The 17,818-nt window shown below is 43.0% G+C and overlaps 1 protein-coding gene across 1 annotated transcript in view; it reads right to left on the reverse strand.

Annotated features, from left to right (window-relative positions):
* The window catches only part of FREM2 (FRAS1 related extracellular matrix 2), a gene marked incomplete at its 5' end in the record, with an annotated part of 139,680 nt that overhangs the window by 14,457 nt on the left and 107,405 nt on the right, over nucleotides 1–17,818 (reverse strand). The window contains 7 exons of the mRNA XM_080929574.1: nucleotides 7,035–7,366; nucleotides 7,491–7,622; nucleotides 8,918–9,221; nucleotides 10,694–10,852; nucleotides 12,733–12,863; nucleotides 15,701–15,883; nucleotides 16,794–16,958. Coding sequence (XP_080785700.1) covers nucleotides 7,035–7,366; nucleotides 7,491–7,622; nucleotides 8,918–9,221; nucleotides 10,694–10,852; nucleotides 12,733–12,863; nucleotides 15,701–15,883; nucleotides 16,794–16,958 — 1,406 coding nt within the window. The remainder of the gene's footprint in view (nucleotides 1–7,034; nucleotides 7,367–7,490; nucleotides 7,623–8,917; nucleotides 9,222–10,693; nucleotides 10,853–12,732; nucleotides 12,864–15,700; nucleotides 15,884–16,793; nucleotides 16,959–17,818) is intronic.

Raw genomic sequence — 17,818 nt, forward strand, 5'->3', positions numbered from 1 at the left:
CTGGCCTCAGTGTCTAGTTTTGTCAACCAAATACACATGTAAAAAGGAGGCAAAATTACTCCCCAAACAAATCAACTAAGAAAAAATACTTTCTTACTTTTCCAGACCACAGAGCGTCTTCCCAGGTGTAATTTCCTGCTATAAGGGCAAACTTTAATTGAGCTGCATTCCACAGCTTAGGCCTTTCAGTTGGACAACTAAAGACCCTCACTTTGTGGAACACCCAGCAAAACTGAGAAAAACATCTTTTACTTTTCAAAGAAAAAAAAATCACCCAAAATTCCAGTTGTTTAAAAATTAAGTTTAACTTCTGCCAATTCCATCTCAAACAACCTCAATTAAACAAAACAAACAAGAAAACAGGAAACAGGGTATGCATAGCGACAGACTAATTTACTACGTCTATATTCTTCTTTTTTTGTTTTATCTGCCTTCGCATTTCTGAAGTTAATGATTACTTTAGAACTGAATAAAATTGCATTTTAAAATTATTTTTCTTAACAAGTGAAATCCCTAACCTTTTAATGAGTAATAATTTGACCTATATAAGTCTCGTTTGCTGATGTGTATGGGCTCTTCACTGGGTTGCTGGAATGCTTCCTGGTAGGAACTTGTTGTCAAGTGACTGTTTTGTGAATATATAACTCGCTAAAGAGGTCTTGCTATTAGTCAAAGAGCTGAAGATTGCTTAACACTCAACAAACTTCACTGTTGTGGAACGTGAGAATCCTGGATTTCCCAACCATTTCTTCACATTGGCAATACTTTCTTACAGTTAAGTAGTCTGAGTAGTGAGTGTGGAAGCGGGACATTCTGTGTGTCAGAAGCAGACAGACAGACAGAAACACACACACACACACACACACACACACACACACACACACACACAGTAACTTAACAATGTTTCACAAGGGTAGCTGTAGCTAGCACAATGATAAGTTGCACAGTGTGTCCTTGGGCTAAAGTGCCAAGTCTACGACAGGCATTGGCTGGTTGAGGTCGTGTGTGGCTGACGCTTGGTCAGGGCTTTATAGTACATTTCTTGGCAAGGGAGGAACACACCTGTGTGTGCTGCTAAGGAAGTGTTCATAAACCCACAGAAGCAAACCTGACACTCATGCAGATGCTTCACGTGTGTTTCTCACTAGTTTATCAAACTATAAAATCAGGCGAACATTTGTAAGACCAAGAAATTCTAAGTCTGAACCTTCTTATTCTAGGATGCAGTTAGAGAACTGCCTCAGGTGGTTCCCTACTTCCCTTACAAGAGCACACCTACATCACCAGGACATACACACCTCTATCACCAGGACCCCCCACATCCATCACCAGAAGCCCCCTCAACCACCAGGACCCCCTCCATCATCAGAACCCCCTCCATCACCAGGACCCCCCATCATCAGGATCCCCTCCATCACAAGGACCCCCATATCTCCATCACCAGGGCCTCATACACCTCCATCATCAGGACCCCCATCCATCACCAGAACCCCCTCTATCACCAGGACCCCTCTCCATCAACAGGACCTCCTTCCATCGCCAGGACCCACACACCTCCAACACTAAGACCCCCACATCTCCATCATTAGGACCTCCAGAAACCTCCACCACAATGACCCCCCGACCTCTATCACCTGGAACCCCCACCTCCATCACCAGGATGCCCCCAACCCCAGCACCGGAGGAGGCACTCAGTTGGCTTTTTTAGCACAGAGGCTATGACCACATCCATTTTTGCAGTCAGGTACATGTTAAGATTGGCACATGGTGGATACCTGCATGGGAACACAAGCTACGTGAATCTGTCAAGGGGTATGAGTTTTTCCATGCTTCTCTTCTTTTTTTAGTTCACCTTCTTAATTGGATATTCTCTGCATTTCAGATGTTATCCCCTTCTCCCAATTCCATCTCCCCTTCCTCTCCCATTGCATCCATGAGAGTGCTCCCTCTCCCAAACACCTTCTCCCACCTCAGCACCTTTGTGTTCCCCTACACTGGAAAAATGCTTATCAGTGAGTACACACCATGAGTGTTCTTTTGTGACTGGGTTATCTCACTCAGGATGATAGCTTCAAGTTCCATCCATTTGTCTAGAAATTTCATCAAGTCATTGTTTCCAATAGCTGAGTAGTACGCCATTGTGTAAATGTACCACACTTTCTGTATCCATTCCTCTGTTGAAGGACATCTGGGTTCTTTCCAGCCTCTGGCTATTATAAATAAGGCTGCTATGAATACGGGGAAGCATTCGTCCTTGTTAGGTGCTGGAGTTTCTTTTGGGTATATATGCCCAGGAGTGGTATAGCTGGGTTCTCAGGTAGTACTATGTCCAATTTTCTGAGGAGCCACCAGACTGATGTCCAGAGTGGTTGTAGCAGCTTACAACCCCACCAACAGTGGAGGAGTGTTCCTCTTTCTCCACATCCTCGCCAGCATCTGCTGTCACCTGAGTTTTTAATCTTTGCCATTCTGACTGGTGGGAGGTGAAATCTCAGGGTTGTTTAGATTTGCATTTCCCTGATGACTAGGGATGCTGAACATTTCTTTAGGCGCTTCTCAGCCATTCCATATCCCTCAACTGAGAATTCTTTGTTTAGCTCTGTACCCCATTTTTAATAGAGTTATTTGATTATCTAGAGTCTAACTTCTTGAATTCTTTGTATATATTGAATACTATCCCTCTAGCAAATGTAGGATTGGTAAAGATCTTTTCCTAATCTGTTGGTTGCTGTTTTGTCCATTTGACAGTGTCCTTGGACTTACAGAAGCTTTGTAATTTCATGAGGTCCCATCTGTCAGTTCTTGATCTTAGAGCATAAGCCATTGGTGTTCTGTTCAGAAAAATTTCCCCAGTGCCTATGTGTTCTAAGCTCTTCCACACTTTCTGTTCTAATAGTTTCAGTGTACCTGGATTTATGTATAGGTCTTTGTTCCACTTGGATTTGAGATTTGTACAAGGAGATAAGAAAAGATTGCTTTTAGTCTTCTGAGTGCTGACTGCCAGTTGAACCAACACCATTTGTTGAAGAGGCTGTCCTTTTTCCATTGAATGTTTTTAGCTTCTTTGTCAAAGATCAAGTAACCAGAGGTATGTGGATTCATTTCTGAGTCTTCAAATCTATTCTATTGTTCTACCTGCCTGTCCCTGTACTAATACCAGGCAGTTTTTATCACAATTGGTCTGTAATACAGCTTGAGGTCAGGGATGGTGATTCCCCTGGAAGACTTTTTTATTGTTGAGAATAGTTTTTGCTATCCTGGGTTTTTTATTATTCCAAATGAATTTGAAAATTGTTCTTTCTAACTCTATGAAAAATTGAGTTGGAATTTTGATGGGGATTGCATTGAATCTATAGATTGCTTTCAGCAAGATGGCAGTTTTTACTATGTTGATACTTCCAATCCATAAACATGGGAGATCTTTCCACCTTCTGATCTCGTCTTCAAATTCCTTCTTCAGAGACTTGAAGTTCTTGTCATACAGATCCTTCATTTTCTTGGTTAGGTTCACCCCAAGCTATTTTATATTCCTTGTGACTATTTTGAAGAGTGTCGTTTTCCTAATTTCTTTCTCAGTCTGTTTATCCCTTGAGTAGAGGAAGGCTACTGATTTGTTCCAGTTAATTTTATATCCAGCCACTTTGCTGAAGTTGTTTATCAGCTGTAAAAGTTCTCTGGCAGAATTTTTGGGGTTGATTAAGTATACTATCATATCATCTGCAAATAATGATATTTTGACTCTTCCTTTCCAATTTGTACCTCTTAACCTCTTTTTGCTGTTTGATTGCTCTGTCAAATACTTCCAGTACTATGTTGAACAGGTAGGGGATGAGTGGGCAGCCTTGTCTAGTCCCTGATTTTAGTGGGATTGCTTCAAGTTTCTCACCATTTAGTTTGATGTTGGCTACTGGTTTGCTGTAAATTGCTTTTACTATATTTAAGTATGAGCCTTGAATACCTGATCTTTCTGAGACTTTTAAAATAAAGGGGTGTTGAATTTTGTCAAATTTTTTTCAGCATCTAAAGAAATGATCATGTGTTCTTTTTTCTTTGAGTTTGTTTATTTAGTGGATTACATAGATGGATTTTTGTATATTGAACAATCCTTGCATCCCTGGGATAAAGCCTACTTGATCATGGTGAAGGATTGTTTTTATGTGTTCTTGGATTCAATTTGCAAGAATTTTATTGAGTATTTTTGCATCAGTGTTCATTAGGGAAATTGGTCTAAAGTTCTTTTTCTTTGTAAGATCTATGTGTGGTTTAGGAATGAGTGTAATTGTGGCTTCATGAACTAAGTATGGGGACACCAGGTGTGCACTGCTGCACTTGCTCTGTGGGGCTGGCTGTACTCAGGGCTTCATGCACATTAGGCAAGCACACAGCTGCATGACCTACCTCCCCATCCCTTCTGCCATTGCGTTTATTGTTAGTGCTACCATTGGACTATTTCTTTCTTTCTTAGAGCAATTATTGAATGGAGGAAAAGGTGGGGAATGTCTTAGAGGGTCAGCTTTCTTTCATAGTAATTAACCATCCCCCACGGTTCAGCAGTATGCATGTGTGCTACAGGGAGAAAGTAGGAGGGTATTGATAGGATGTAGGAAAATGGAAGTCTCATCCAGGGAAAGCTGCAGGGGTGAGTGGGATGTTCATCTTTAAGATTTCCTTTACGAGTTTAAATAATGTGTTTTACCAGGTTGTTACCACATGCATTACACTGAAGGGATTTCATAATAGCACTTAAAACGTCAGTGAGTTACATTGAATACGTTCCTTGATGTTGATAGGTTACCAATAGATAATTAGATTGATTTTCAATAATGCCAAAGCAGAAGAATCCTCTCAGAAGGGATCCTTAAATGTTGGCCATCTACTGAAAAAGGTACACGAAGTGGTTAGGAGCTGGATAGCCCAAGGACTGGAGAGATGGCTCAGTAGTTAACAGCACTGGCTGCTCTTCAGATCTGCTTTCAAGTCTTGTCACCTCAAGTTAGCTCAGAGCCACCTATCTAACACCTTCTTCTGGCATCTGTGGGTACCAGGCATTCACATGGTGCAAATACATATATTCAGGCAAAATATTTATACAGACAAGAAGATAGATAGATAGATAGATAGATAGATAGATATACAGATAGATGATAGATGGATAGATGATTGATAACTGGCTGACTGAAAATCCTCAGGGTGTGCTCTATCTCATACCTGACATGTTGCACAGGCCTTTGTGAAGGTTAAACCTGGCTGGAACTGGTATCTTTCAGTTCTTGCCTAACAGCAGAAGCACCCAAATTTCAGTTACAGAGACACTGCACTTGCTTCAGTTCCTTGAGGTCACCGGGCATACAATGTGTCTGGACTCAAATGATTCAATAGAATAATGGGCATTTACAAGAATGTGCAAAGCAGGGTCAGCTTAAGTGAACACTTAGTAGCCAGATTTGATCTTAAGAGTCACACACCTCAAAGCTAATGCCTTCAAAGCAAGCCTGATGCGTTGCAGTTGGCCAGCAATGGGGGAAAAGCTTTAGCATCATGAAGGCAGGGATACACTGGGAAAACTAGCTGTCACGTGACAAGTGAAAGATAGAGACACATTTCTATTCTGTGGGGAAGCAGCCAACAAAGACCCGGCTGAACTACAAGGTACCCTGTATCCCATTTCATGAATGTGAATTGATCCTGTGTCTGGAGCTATCAGAAAGAAGACAGCGATTTTATAAGGGTTGCCCAGGGTCTGTAAGGAAGAGATAAAAATATTTGATCTGCAAAGAGAAGGCCTGTGTAGCGGCTGGTTTTGTGTCAACTTGACACAAGCTGGAGTTATCACAGAGAAAGGAGCCTCCCTTGAGGAAATGCCTCCATGAGATCCAGCTGTAAGGCATTTTCTCAACTAGTAATCAAGGGGGGAGGGCCCAGCCCATTGTGGGTGGAGCCATCCCTGGCCCAGCCCATTGTGGGTGGTGTCATCCTTGAGCTGGTAGACCTGGGTTCTATAAGAAAGCAAGCTGAGCAAGCCAAGGGAAGCAAGCCAGTAAGCAGGACCTCTCCATGCTCTTGCCTGCAAGTGCCTGCCCTACATTAGTTCCTGTCCTGACTTTCTTTGGTGATGAACAGCAATGTGGAATGGAGGAAGAACCCAATGGACTACCACCCACGGTACTGAGCTCTTCCCACCACTTCATGCCACCTTTGCTTTGATGCTTTAATAAGGATTTTCACCAATTCATTCTATTTACTGACTCTATCTTCTTTTTGAGGATGGTAAAGCTTAACTTTTGACTTCTAGGCATCATGAGAGGCTGCCCTTGATGTCAACACTGATAGTAGCTGAAATCACTGAGTTCCACAGCTCTGCTGTGGGATTGAATTTGTGGTGAGTTACCATAGAATTTCCCCTTTAGTTTACTCTTACCACAGTGGAGATATAGCCTTAAGACATAAACTTTTATAGCGAGGTGCTTCCTCTCCCACTTCCTCAATTTTCTCGGAGGACAAAGGGGATCAGGGGATGGATGGAGAGACTGTATGAATGTGGGGGGTGAGTGGGCAGCAATTGAGATATAAAGTGAATGAAAAAATAAATAAATGAATGAATAAATGAAATTAAAAAAAGAAATACACTTCCAGGAATTGTCAACTCTATTAGGAGTTTAGATTCCCCTTGGGTAATTCTTAAAAGATATGGTGCATTCTGCGTGGTATTTTCCACTGTATTACATATGCAAGCACCTTTATAACTTTTTTGTTATTTCACAATTTTAGTTCAAATACTCATTATACTTTGAATACAAATTTTGATTGTTTCTATTATCCCATAAGCAGAGACTCCTTTGTGTTCTGGCAATATTCTTTTGATGGTGTGGGAAGAAGGCCTTGTGTATCTCCTGTGTATGTGGTACAACATAGCTTTTCTTATTCCTGGTCACCTGTCCCTTTGACCAACAATACCGAACTAACAGTTAATATTAAAAGAAAAAAAAATCCATGAACAGAACCAAACAATAGGGATAGGATGTTAGACCATGTACCTGGCCATCGGTCCCGATGGTGCCTCCACAGTCAGCCAGGAGCTCCGACATGTCATAGTAGCTGACAAACTCCCACAGACAGGCCTCCAGGTTCAGGTTTCGGTAGAAGCGTAAGGTGCTGGAACCCCTGACCGGCACACTGTACTGGTAAGGATAGGTCTCTCCAATGACCTCCGGGTTTTTTGTGGCATTAGTCAGGAAACCATGGTGGGTCTTCACTTCATTGTAGTCCAGCAGGTTGGAGCATTTGTGGTTTCCAACTCTTGTGCCGTCAGGGCTGAGGGTCAGCTCAAAGTTGGACAGCTCTCTCGTGGAAATGACCGGGAGCATGCCTAGGCAGACAGAGCAGATGTGCTTGAAAAGTCAACTTGCAGTCTGAAGATTAAGGAAGCAAACCAAACCAGGTTACAAATATACATGATACTTCTAAGGTCTTTCTTTATTTAGGGTACCTACCGTCTATGTGTGGCATCGTCACAGTGAGTTTAATGAGGTTGGCAAAGTCTGGGTCTTCGGGGCCAGTGTAGCGCAACTTGGCTGAGAATGGCTCCGCCCCCACTACCCCAGGCACACGGGGCTGACAGAGACCTTGAAGAAAATCAGCACATTTATGTTAAAAGAAGATAATGGCACCTAAAGAATGTGTCAAGATAGATACTATTGTTTTTCTATATTTTATTCCCTGGGGTCCAAGACCTGGCTGAGAACGTGTGTCCTAAGGAAGCAGAAGACTGTATGAGAGGTGACCACGGCACACAGGGAGAAACCTCTCCAATAGGCTTGTGAGGAAAGAGCTCCTGGTCAGACTGACTGAATACATGGTGCTGATTTAGGTCAAGAACGTATGCACAAAATTATTGTATAATGTGAACAGACAAAATGAAAATGGTTGACATACAATACAAACTGAGTATAGTTAAATGAGGTGAGTCTGAATGTTACCCTAGAATATGGTTAATTCTGAAATATTTATTATGTATCAGATATAATGACTATACTTATTGGTAAATAACCTAAAAGTTAATGTTTATTTTAACAGAGCTGGGAACTGCTCCCAGAACTTTACTGAATTATAATTTCAAGCCCTAAATACACTTTTAAAAAAGGAGTGTGTGTGTGTGTGTGTGTGTGTGTGTGTGTTGGGGAGGCCAGAGGCATCAGACCCCCTGGAACTGGAGCTACAGGCATTTGTGAGCACCTGATGGAGGTGCTTGGAACTGAACATGGCCCTCTGCAAGATGCACAGGGCAGAAACCTGTCAACAGGCTCACGAGGAAACAGCTCTCGGTCAGACGGATTAGAGACGATGCTCATTTCGATGAGGAACACATGCATGCTCCCTGGCTCCAGCTCCCAACACAGCTCCTTTTGAAATGAGGTGAGAATATGGACGGATGGTTCTCCACTTTTTCCACCATTACCCTGTGTCCCTAGTACATTTCCAGGCACGCAAGGGCTCTTTACCTGGCACGGTATCCCTCCACTTGTCTAGATCTAACCTGTCCTGTTTCCTCTTGAGAGCTCCCCTGTGTTTTGGCTTCTTAGTTCCAGCCAGTTCAGGTTCTTTTATGTTTATCACAGTGGCTTCTCATTTTAGCAGCTCCTCTGTGCAGGACCAGACTCAGAGGACATATGCCTCCAATTTTCCCATGGACTCAGGATGGAAGCCCTCTTCTGTCATCATTATGAGTACAAGGCTCTGGGCCCAGCACACCACAGGAGCTCTTGAAATACACAAATAACTCTTTCCTAATGACGATTGCTATACATGGAAGGTCTTCTTCAAGTGCGATGGCATGCATGGGCATTGGAGTAATTTATACACAGAAACGAGACATTCGAAATACCGCAGTTTCAGCGGCCTCCCCGTGACAGTCTCTCACCTTCCTCTCTGCCGATTGTGACAATGGGGCTCATTAGTTCCAGGCCTTCATTCCCATTGGTGTTCACTGCTCGCGCTGCACACTGCACGCGGGAGCCAGGCTGGAAGTATATGGAGTCCAATGTGATCATTTTGGATGATGTGAAGAAGGTGTCGAAGTCCACCTCTCTCATGGGGCTGGTTACGCCGTCCGGGCCAGCGGGAGCACTAATGAGCCATCTGTAGCGGGTCAAGGTGTCGTTGATGTTCTCACTGGCACAGATAGAGCCAGTTTTGTCGTAGTCTGGATATTTGGGGTTGCAGGCCTATGGGAAAGTCAAACCAAGCAGATGTGTGTTGAGACCACAGTACAGAGCAACATGGGCCTGATTCTTCTCACCTCCTTGGTGAATGCTTCCCCATCCCCCACACAACTTCTGAATTCTTGTTCCCAGCTGTGGTCGTCTCTCTCCCCTTCAACCTACAAACGTTGGACATGACTGACCACGCGCAGAAGGGCTACTCATTTCATCACGGTCTCCCGGTCACTCTAACCTTTCTGCTTCTTTCCCATCTCCCTTGTCCTACAGAAATCTACTTCTCCCATGAGGCTCCATCAGGGACAGCACAAGTGCCAATCAGACATTTGTTCACAGACTAATCCCTCTCTTTCCTCCTTCACATCCATGGGGGGTGGGGGAAAACCTTGTAATGCGCGCTCTCTCTCTCTCTCTCTCTCTCTCTCTCTCTCTCTCTCTCTCTCTCTCTCTCTCTCTCTCTCTCCTTAAGTTGGTGCCTTCTTTACCATCCCTTTAACTCCTTCCTCCCCGATTGAAGTTCACCCTTTCCAAGCCCAGTCACAAACCCCTGCCCCCACTCCATCATGACCCTCTGTCATGCGGCTCTTTTGTATGAGAACTCTCCCCAACAGTCAACAAATGAATTCCGAGTTGCTTAAAGTGACATTTAGAAGCCCGTTATAAGTGAACAACCAATTATTCACTCCTTGTTAAGCCGACTAGCATTCCTTGTGTGCCTATATGTGGGGCGTTTCATTAGGGCTGCTGTGACACAAAAATATACTCCATAGTTATTGTTCATTAGAGACTTAAAATTCATTTATGAGAAGGCAAGCGAAACCTATAACAAATTTCTTCCACTCTTTCTCCATGGCCACCCCTTTCCAGAATGATCTTCCCCTGTTTAAATCTTAAACCATCAACATTCTACCTGCTCCTATGCATGGGGCGCGTTAGCTCCAGCCTTACACACTGCCCCATATTAGAGCTATGCATGGGGCGCGTTAGCTCCAGCCTTACACACTGCCCCATATTAGAGCTATGCATGGGGCGTGTTAGCTCCAGCCTTACACACTGCCCCATATTACAGCTATGAATCCTTGGTTTTCATCTGCCTCCATTTTTTTCTAACTTGCTCTGTGCAGAGGTCATAAACCATACGCTGTGTATGCAGTCAACATGGTATTTGTGTGTTTGTGAGGAAGAAGATGGCAGCTTCATTTAACTATTGTTACTGTTTCTTTTTCACAGTTGAGAGTTTAAACCTTAAACTTCTGAAGATAAAATCATTTTAAGTACTTGCTGCTCTTGCCGAGGAACTAGGTTTGGCAGCTCACAATGATCTGTAACTATAGTTGCAGGGGATCTGACACCCTCTTCTCTGGCACACATGTGGTACACATACAAACATGCAGGCAAACACCCACACACATAAAATAGAAGTGAATCTTTTAAAGCAATGTCTTCTAATTTCCCCACATCTTCTGTTTCTTCCTCACCGTAACGCAGACGACAGGATAGCCAGACACAGGTCCAGAATCCTCCCTGGTTTTGGAGGTGTCGTCATATATGAGCAAAGACACAATGTGAGGGACAGAAGGAAAGGTGACATCTGCCATGCTGTGGATTTCTTCTATATACACAATGGCCTTGGTTGCCTAGGAGCAAAGGACAAGACATTCCTGTGTCAAATATTAAGGTTCCTGGATCTTCTCTCTGTCAGAAAAATGACCGGAAAACCCCTCGGAATCTCTGATTGAGACTGTCGTGTGCAGACTGTATGCAGAGTAATAGGCCACATACAGCGCATCACACGTGACCATGGCATGTTTACAGGGGAGGGACCTGTGGCTCACCAAAGCCCATGAGTGCTTAGGCTCTCGGGTTTTCTCTTCAGCTGGGATGATGGCAGATACATCAATGGTGGATTTGCGAAGCTGAAGTTACATGAGAACACAATCTATTAGTTGACAGAGGGAAGAGAAAGCTGAGGGCACCTTGGAAGAAACCAGGCCTTCGAGGTCATGGGACTGTGGGCTGGTGGCAGAGCTGCTGGGATACCAAGAGAGACGACGAGGACAAGGCAGCTCTGGCCATTGTCAGGTCAAGGAGGAGAATCACCTCTGTCCATGTTCCTGGGACATCTTTCCCACCTCAGACAACTGATAGGACAGCTATCCAACATTGCCTTCACACTTCTGATGTGCAATGGGCACATCCCAAATGAAATACTGTAAATCAAAATCTTCAGTCTTCCTAACACAGTGAACATCATGGGTCAGAAACACTATAGTACTATAGCATTGTAGCGTGTGATTATGGAGCAAAGGGAAGAGGAATTCAAATTATGTTTTGTAAAGTCAAAGAAATGTCATTTTTAATCACTGTGAACCAAAGCTCGTTTCTATATTTTTAAGAGTCTCCAACACTGACTCTGTTTCTTTACCTAAAAGAAGGTCAATGCTAATCCATTGAAACAGTGAAAGTCTAACAAAAATGTATTTGATCAATGCTTTCTGCAGAGTGGGGCTGGACAGTCACGAGATGGGGCACTTGCTGCTAGCCCAGCATCCTTAGTTTGATCCTAACAACTTTCATTGACGAAGGAGAAAACTGACTCCTATGAGCTACCTTCTGACCTCCACACGTGTTTCACGACATGCGCTGCCCCACACAAATACAAAGTGAAAAAAAAAACCTAAAGCTAAAAAATTCTTAAAGGAGAGAATTACCTTTTGTACTAAGTAATACAAATACTCAAGAAAAACACAATTCTCCATTTTGTTCTCATATCGATAGTGAACCAAACAAGGAAAACACTTGGTGCACTTACCCAGTACTTTTAAAATTGACCTTCTTCTACAACATGTAATTTAAAAAATGATCTCCACTATAAAAGAAATTCTATGGAAATTATGTCTATCTTAAAGAAAATATAGTGGGTGATATAGAAAACACAGTTTGTGGCTAATAAATCTTGTGCACAAAACTCTCAGCATCAAACTCTAACCAAATTCAGAGGAACAAGTGGGCACTCCAGGGGCCAGGGACATGTTTGGTGGGCAAAAGTGTCTTCTTCAGTTAGCGCTGAATATAAATAAATATATTCACAATAAGAAGACCCAGGGCTGGAGAGATAGTTCAGCAGTAAACATCTGCTCTTGTACAGGACCTGGACCCTGGCCTCTGTGGGTACTACACATATGTAGTATACATGTATTCATCCAGGCAAACACTCATACACACAATGTGAAAATAAATAAATCTCTTTTAAAAGTACAAAGTTTCTTTGTACATGAAGGGGGATGCCCACGGTGCCTTTCAACCCCAGAATTATGACAGACATGGCAAGGCTAAGGGGGCTGATGTGGGGCCCAAGGACCGTGAGTTTCCAACAAGACAATTTCCCAAAAAGAGAAGTTCCTAGGTTCTAATCTAGTCAGAAAAAAAAAAAATCGGGTGGTTGAATTACTGCTGAGCCATCTCTCCAGCCCTGAGTCTTCTTCTTGTGAGTCTGTGTGTGTGTGTGCGCACTTACCTGTGTCTCTGCTACCATATTTTCATCTGGTTTAAGGTGAACTGTGAAGGCCTCCCTCATCTCTCTCACCCCATCGAAGATTACTTCAATTTCAACCGTGTGTTGGGTTTCCCCTTCCTTAAACTCGATTTCTAGAAACACAAGGTCATTACTTTAATCTTTTGCATATGAACCTGAAATCTTCTTGGACTGTGGTTTATAACAAGAACATTTTACATTGTGGTCCAGTACATCTGTGTGTGCTTACTTAAAGGGAGTCAAACCTAACTGATAATTCATTGCTATTATCTGCCCTGTCCTGTCCTGCCTGTCTGCCTGTCTGTGTGTATGTGCATGTGTGGAGGCCAGAAGGATATGAGATACCTGTCTATCACCTTTTCCCTTATCCTTTTAAGGCAGAGTCTCTCCCCAGACCCAGAGCTAGGCTGGTGTCCAACAACCCCCGCTGATCCTCATCTCTGGCCCAGTGCTTGGGTCCCAGGCATGGGGATCCAAGACTGGTGCTGAGATTTGAGCTGAGGTCTCACGATTGGAGCCATCTCCCCAGTCTCTACTCTAATCTTTTCTACTATTCCTTTCTTCTCTGTTCTAGCCAAAGGAAAATTCTAACCACGACTTATTAATTGTTGACTCAGAGTTTGGAAACTGCTGAGCGACAGGATAGTCACCAGACTTCTTTAGCCCCCGATTTCTCATACTAATGAAGCCCAGTGTCTGTAGGCTGGATAGGAGTGACTAAGTGCGACAGAGCATCTAGACAGACACACAGAGCAGCTGCCTTTGGAATCATTTGGAGTGTATTAGGAAATTCTATTTCAAAAGCACTTGTTTTAATTTTTTGGGCAGTGTTTTCTCCCTTTTCTGTCCCCGCCCAGCAAGGACGACACAATGTCGTGGGAAAGCCACGCAACCACAAGGGTCCTTTGCTGATCACTTCCTCTTCACTAAGATTGTTGGGTTTTTCTGCCGTTTGAGTAGCAAATCTTTTGATGATGCTGGAGAAGACGATTTGTTGGTTATTCTGCCCTTGGAGACACTGCTTCCAAAGAGGAAATATGGACAGAGAAAAACACCACCCCTCCCATTGGTAGAGACAGTCTGGCAGTTACCGATTCCTTATGGCAGGACACAGCATCTCTGGTGTACCTGCCGCTCACTTCTGCACTTTGAAATTTTCTATTGCCAATTTATAAAGAAAAAAATTAGCTCTTAATCAATGCAATTAAAATTTCCTTCTAATCCTGGACACAGCTTTTTCTCCCCACCTTTTTATACTATTTGAGTTCAACAGTCTTGGATTTTTTTTTTTTTTTAGCCCACAAAAGAAACATAGAAAAATCAGAACAGCTAGTTATTTCTGGCCTACTAACTTTTTTTAATTTTTAAAAGCAAATTTTGTTGTTTATATTTGGTATATGCAATGCAATGGCCTAAAATAATTCGGCTTGGTCTGTGTGCTGTGACTTTTAAAAGTTACTTTCTTACGCTAAAGATGTAAAATTTCACAGGAAAACACAGATAGACACTTGAGTGTACTTTGTTGCATGGTAACTGTCAGCTAACAGCTCCTGGGGCTTTTCTCCACAGTAGATCTTCTGGTTGACCAACATTCCAGTCTCTTCCTTTCTTTTCCTCATCTCCGTTTACCTCCATCACTAGGTGTCACTGTGAAGCATTCAAGTTTTTACAAACCCCTGAGTTATACAAACCAAATGTCTAAGAAGTTTAAAAATAATGCATCGTAAACATTTCAATCAGCGCTCTCGGTGTGCGTTTTCCATCTCAGATTTAAGAGATTCGTCACTTTTCCCTCTCTCTGCCACTTCATTCCATGGAACTAGAGTTCAACTTTTTGTGGCAGTGTTTTTTTTTTTTTCTATTTGGTTATGCACGACCTCAATTTCGATCATAGAATGAAAAATTAAAACATGTCATATGGAAAAAATATGCCAAAATTTATTACAAACAGCCAGCTGGTGTTTAGGGGCTACTTGATACTTACATAGAGTTAGCATTGTTTATCTTTATTAGGCTTCATTTGTTAGCTCATTACATATTTATAATTTTACTGTGTTCAATAAGAGAATAACTTTATTTCTAAGATAAGCAATTTCTTTTTAAAGGTGACAGGTGCTATTCAGAAGGTTTTTCTTTTATGTAAAATCTGTTTATCACAGAACAGACAGACTTTTAACTTTGTAATTTTGTGGTAGACCCGGTTTTAGTTTCCCAGCTTTTGAATTACATAAGATGCACTTCAAAGCCTGGGAATAACACTGTATGCAAAGAAAGCTGAAGCTCCTTTGTAGAAGTTATCAGGTTTCTGTTGCTTAAATTGATTTTGTTACTGATTCACTAACACCTGGCCACCACTTTTAACATTTTGTTACTGAGTCAGAAAATCAAGGTGAACACCTGGAATGTTTCATCCCGAGAACTTCTGAGAAGAGGCAGAAAGGTAGGAACAGTGCTTCCATAAGCAGAATTTAGGAGTATTGCAGAGAGGGGACTGTCTATTGCTTTACTAGTACAGAAATGTAAATGGTAGAATGGTGCCCCTCCCCCCGCCACCCCCCATGGAAGCACAACAGGTTTGCTGTGGCTGGCATTTGATTATCCTTTCACGGTTGGTCCCTGTTAGGAAGAAGCTGTCTAGCTTTAGCATTTGACCCAAGCTATTCAGTGTGGTTATCACTCATTTTCAAATTTACAGCAAACGTATGCCACAATGCCTGACCAGCCACTGAACAGACAGTCAGACTCATGGACAGTCAGAACGCTCAACACACACACACACACACACACACACCAATTCTCAAAAATCCCCTAGGAGAAAATTCTAGAGATTTTTGCTCTTTATATTCCTAGAGAAAGTTTAAAAGCAGTTTTTTTCACCCTCTTCCTTACATTCCCAGGTTCAACTGTGTTCCCTCGATCTAGCTGGTGACAGAGCCGGGAAGACCCATACCTTCTGATACAGGGTGATAATCCTCTCCAGAGGTAGCGGAGCCATCCTTAGTGTGGACTCTCACAATTGAAACCTTTGAAGTGTCTCCTTGGCGGACCACTGGGATTTTGACAACCACTGACTCTCCTGGTTTGCTGGGTTCAGTGACACTAAATTTGGTTTCTCCAAATTTGATAACAGCTTCTAAGAACAGGGAAAACACAGACAAACGGAAGTTGCCGGGAAAGGGTAATGAGAGTGGGCATTTCTCTCCATTTCTGTTTCTTCCCTATGGAGGGCTTTTACTATTGTTACAATCTTAGCAACTCTCTGTTGCTTCACCATTGATGTGATTATTGAAGGAGACATGTTAAATGTATTCTACGTCCTTCCTGGGAAACACTGAGCCATGTCCTGTGAGCTGTCTCTTTGTCCCGTAGATCTTATTAGAGCAGTACACTGAGCAGGGATCTGGGGGGCCCAGGGCTGGGTAGACATGAAGGCATGTAGGGAGAGGGTAGGTATGAAACCATGTGCTTCAGTATGCAGGCATAAGACATAGCCTCCCCAGTCAGCTTTGTCAGTGGTGCTGGGACTGAACTCGGGGTCTTGCACACGTTAGGCAAGCCCCTGACTATGGCACTGTATCCAGAGCTTTGGGGTTTACCAGGTTTTCTTACATGTGAGATGTGCAGTGGGTGCATGTCGAGGCCCAAACTTGATGCTGGGTTCTTCCTGCATTATTCCTCACAACGGAGTCTTTTACTGAACCTGGAGCTTGACAATCTAGTTAGTCTAGGTTGCCAGGTTGCCGCAGTGATCTAGCCTCTGCCTCTTCAGTGAAGCAGGGATTACTGGCAGCCTTCCACATCTGCGCAGCTTTTATGTGGCTGCCGGAGACCTAAACTCTTACCCCGTGCCTGTCTGGCAAGTGCTTTATCTCACCAGCCCCTAAATGTATCAGTTTGGGGTTCTGTTTCGTTCCTGTCTTATGGCTTAGTTGTTTTCGGGTCCTACTGAGAAAGAGGAAGTACTTTTCTGAGCCACCTGGAAACTCGGGTAGAGAGTGGACTTTGGTTCCGGAGTCCCTGCTAGGAAATCTGCGGCTGCTTACTGTCAGCATCATCCTGGATCTTTATCAGGGTTTCATTCTGCTCCCCGACTGCTGCTCCAAAGGCAGAGCTGCCCTGTGGCGTGCCAAGGACCAGGCGTAGCTCCTCCACATCCTCATAGAGATCATCGTCCATCAGCTCCAGGACACACGGCTTCTCTGACTCACCTGGAGCAAAGGACAGTGACACATTCTAGAAGGAAAGGCCAACAGCTAGAATGAGGCAGAAGAGGGAGAGTGGGTGCTTCCCGCTGCTCCGTCAGGCCAAGAACACTGTTCACAGTAATAATTATTCAATGACGATGCGACTATTTGGACCCAGGCCCACATTTTCATAAGGCTTTCTGTAATTTCTCTCTTTACAGCCTAGCACTCATCTCAGAAAGCAAAGGAAAAAGAAAGTGCCAGCACTGTGCATGAGTTCCCAGAACTATGGTGGGGAAGTCTGTCAAAAAACCTGACTACACCGGTTTACACCGGTTTCTCATGTTACTGACTGCTGGCTTGTTCAACAGGCCGTCGACTCAAAGCAATTAGATCCTTGTCTTTCCCAACTGGGACCAATATTATAGCCCAAACTTCCTCAGTCTCATTAAAAAATCTTTAAAACATGTTCACAGCTATATGATAGATTAGCAGATGAATGCTTAAATATTAATAAACAGTCCTTACTGTTGACAATTTAAATGTATTCAACACTCTACCAGTATAAGCGTAACCTTCCACATGTCTGTGCTTCTTTTCATTAGAAAATATCCCACAAAATTACATGGTTGCGACAAAGTAGGAAAAATCTGAGGGCACTGATATACGTCAAAAGGGTGAGATACATTTTCCCTAATAACATTTCAAAATTAACATTAATTTCTAGCCTGGTGACATTTTCACATTTGATAAGCTCTTGTCTGCTGAGTTCTGAACTAACAATAAAATACATGATTAGAAATCAAAAGGTTAATGAAGAGACTGAAAGGTTGCCTACTTAATCTGTCCCAATGCACACGCCTTGTCATATACTGCACATAAAC

The sequence above is a fragment of the Micromys minutus genome (assembly GCF_963924665.1).
Source record: "Micromys minutus genome assembly, chromosome: 15".
NCBI classification, from domain to species: Eukaryota; Metazoa; Chordata; class Mammalia; order Rodentia; family Muridae; genus Micromys; species Micromys minutus.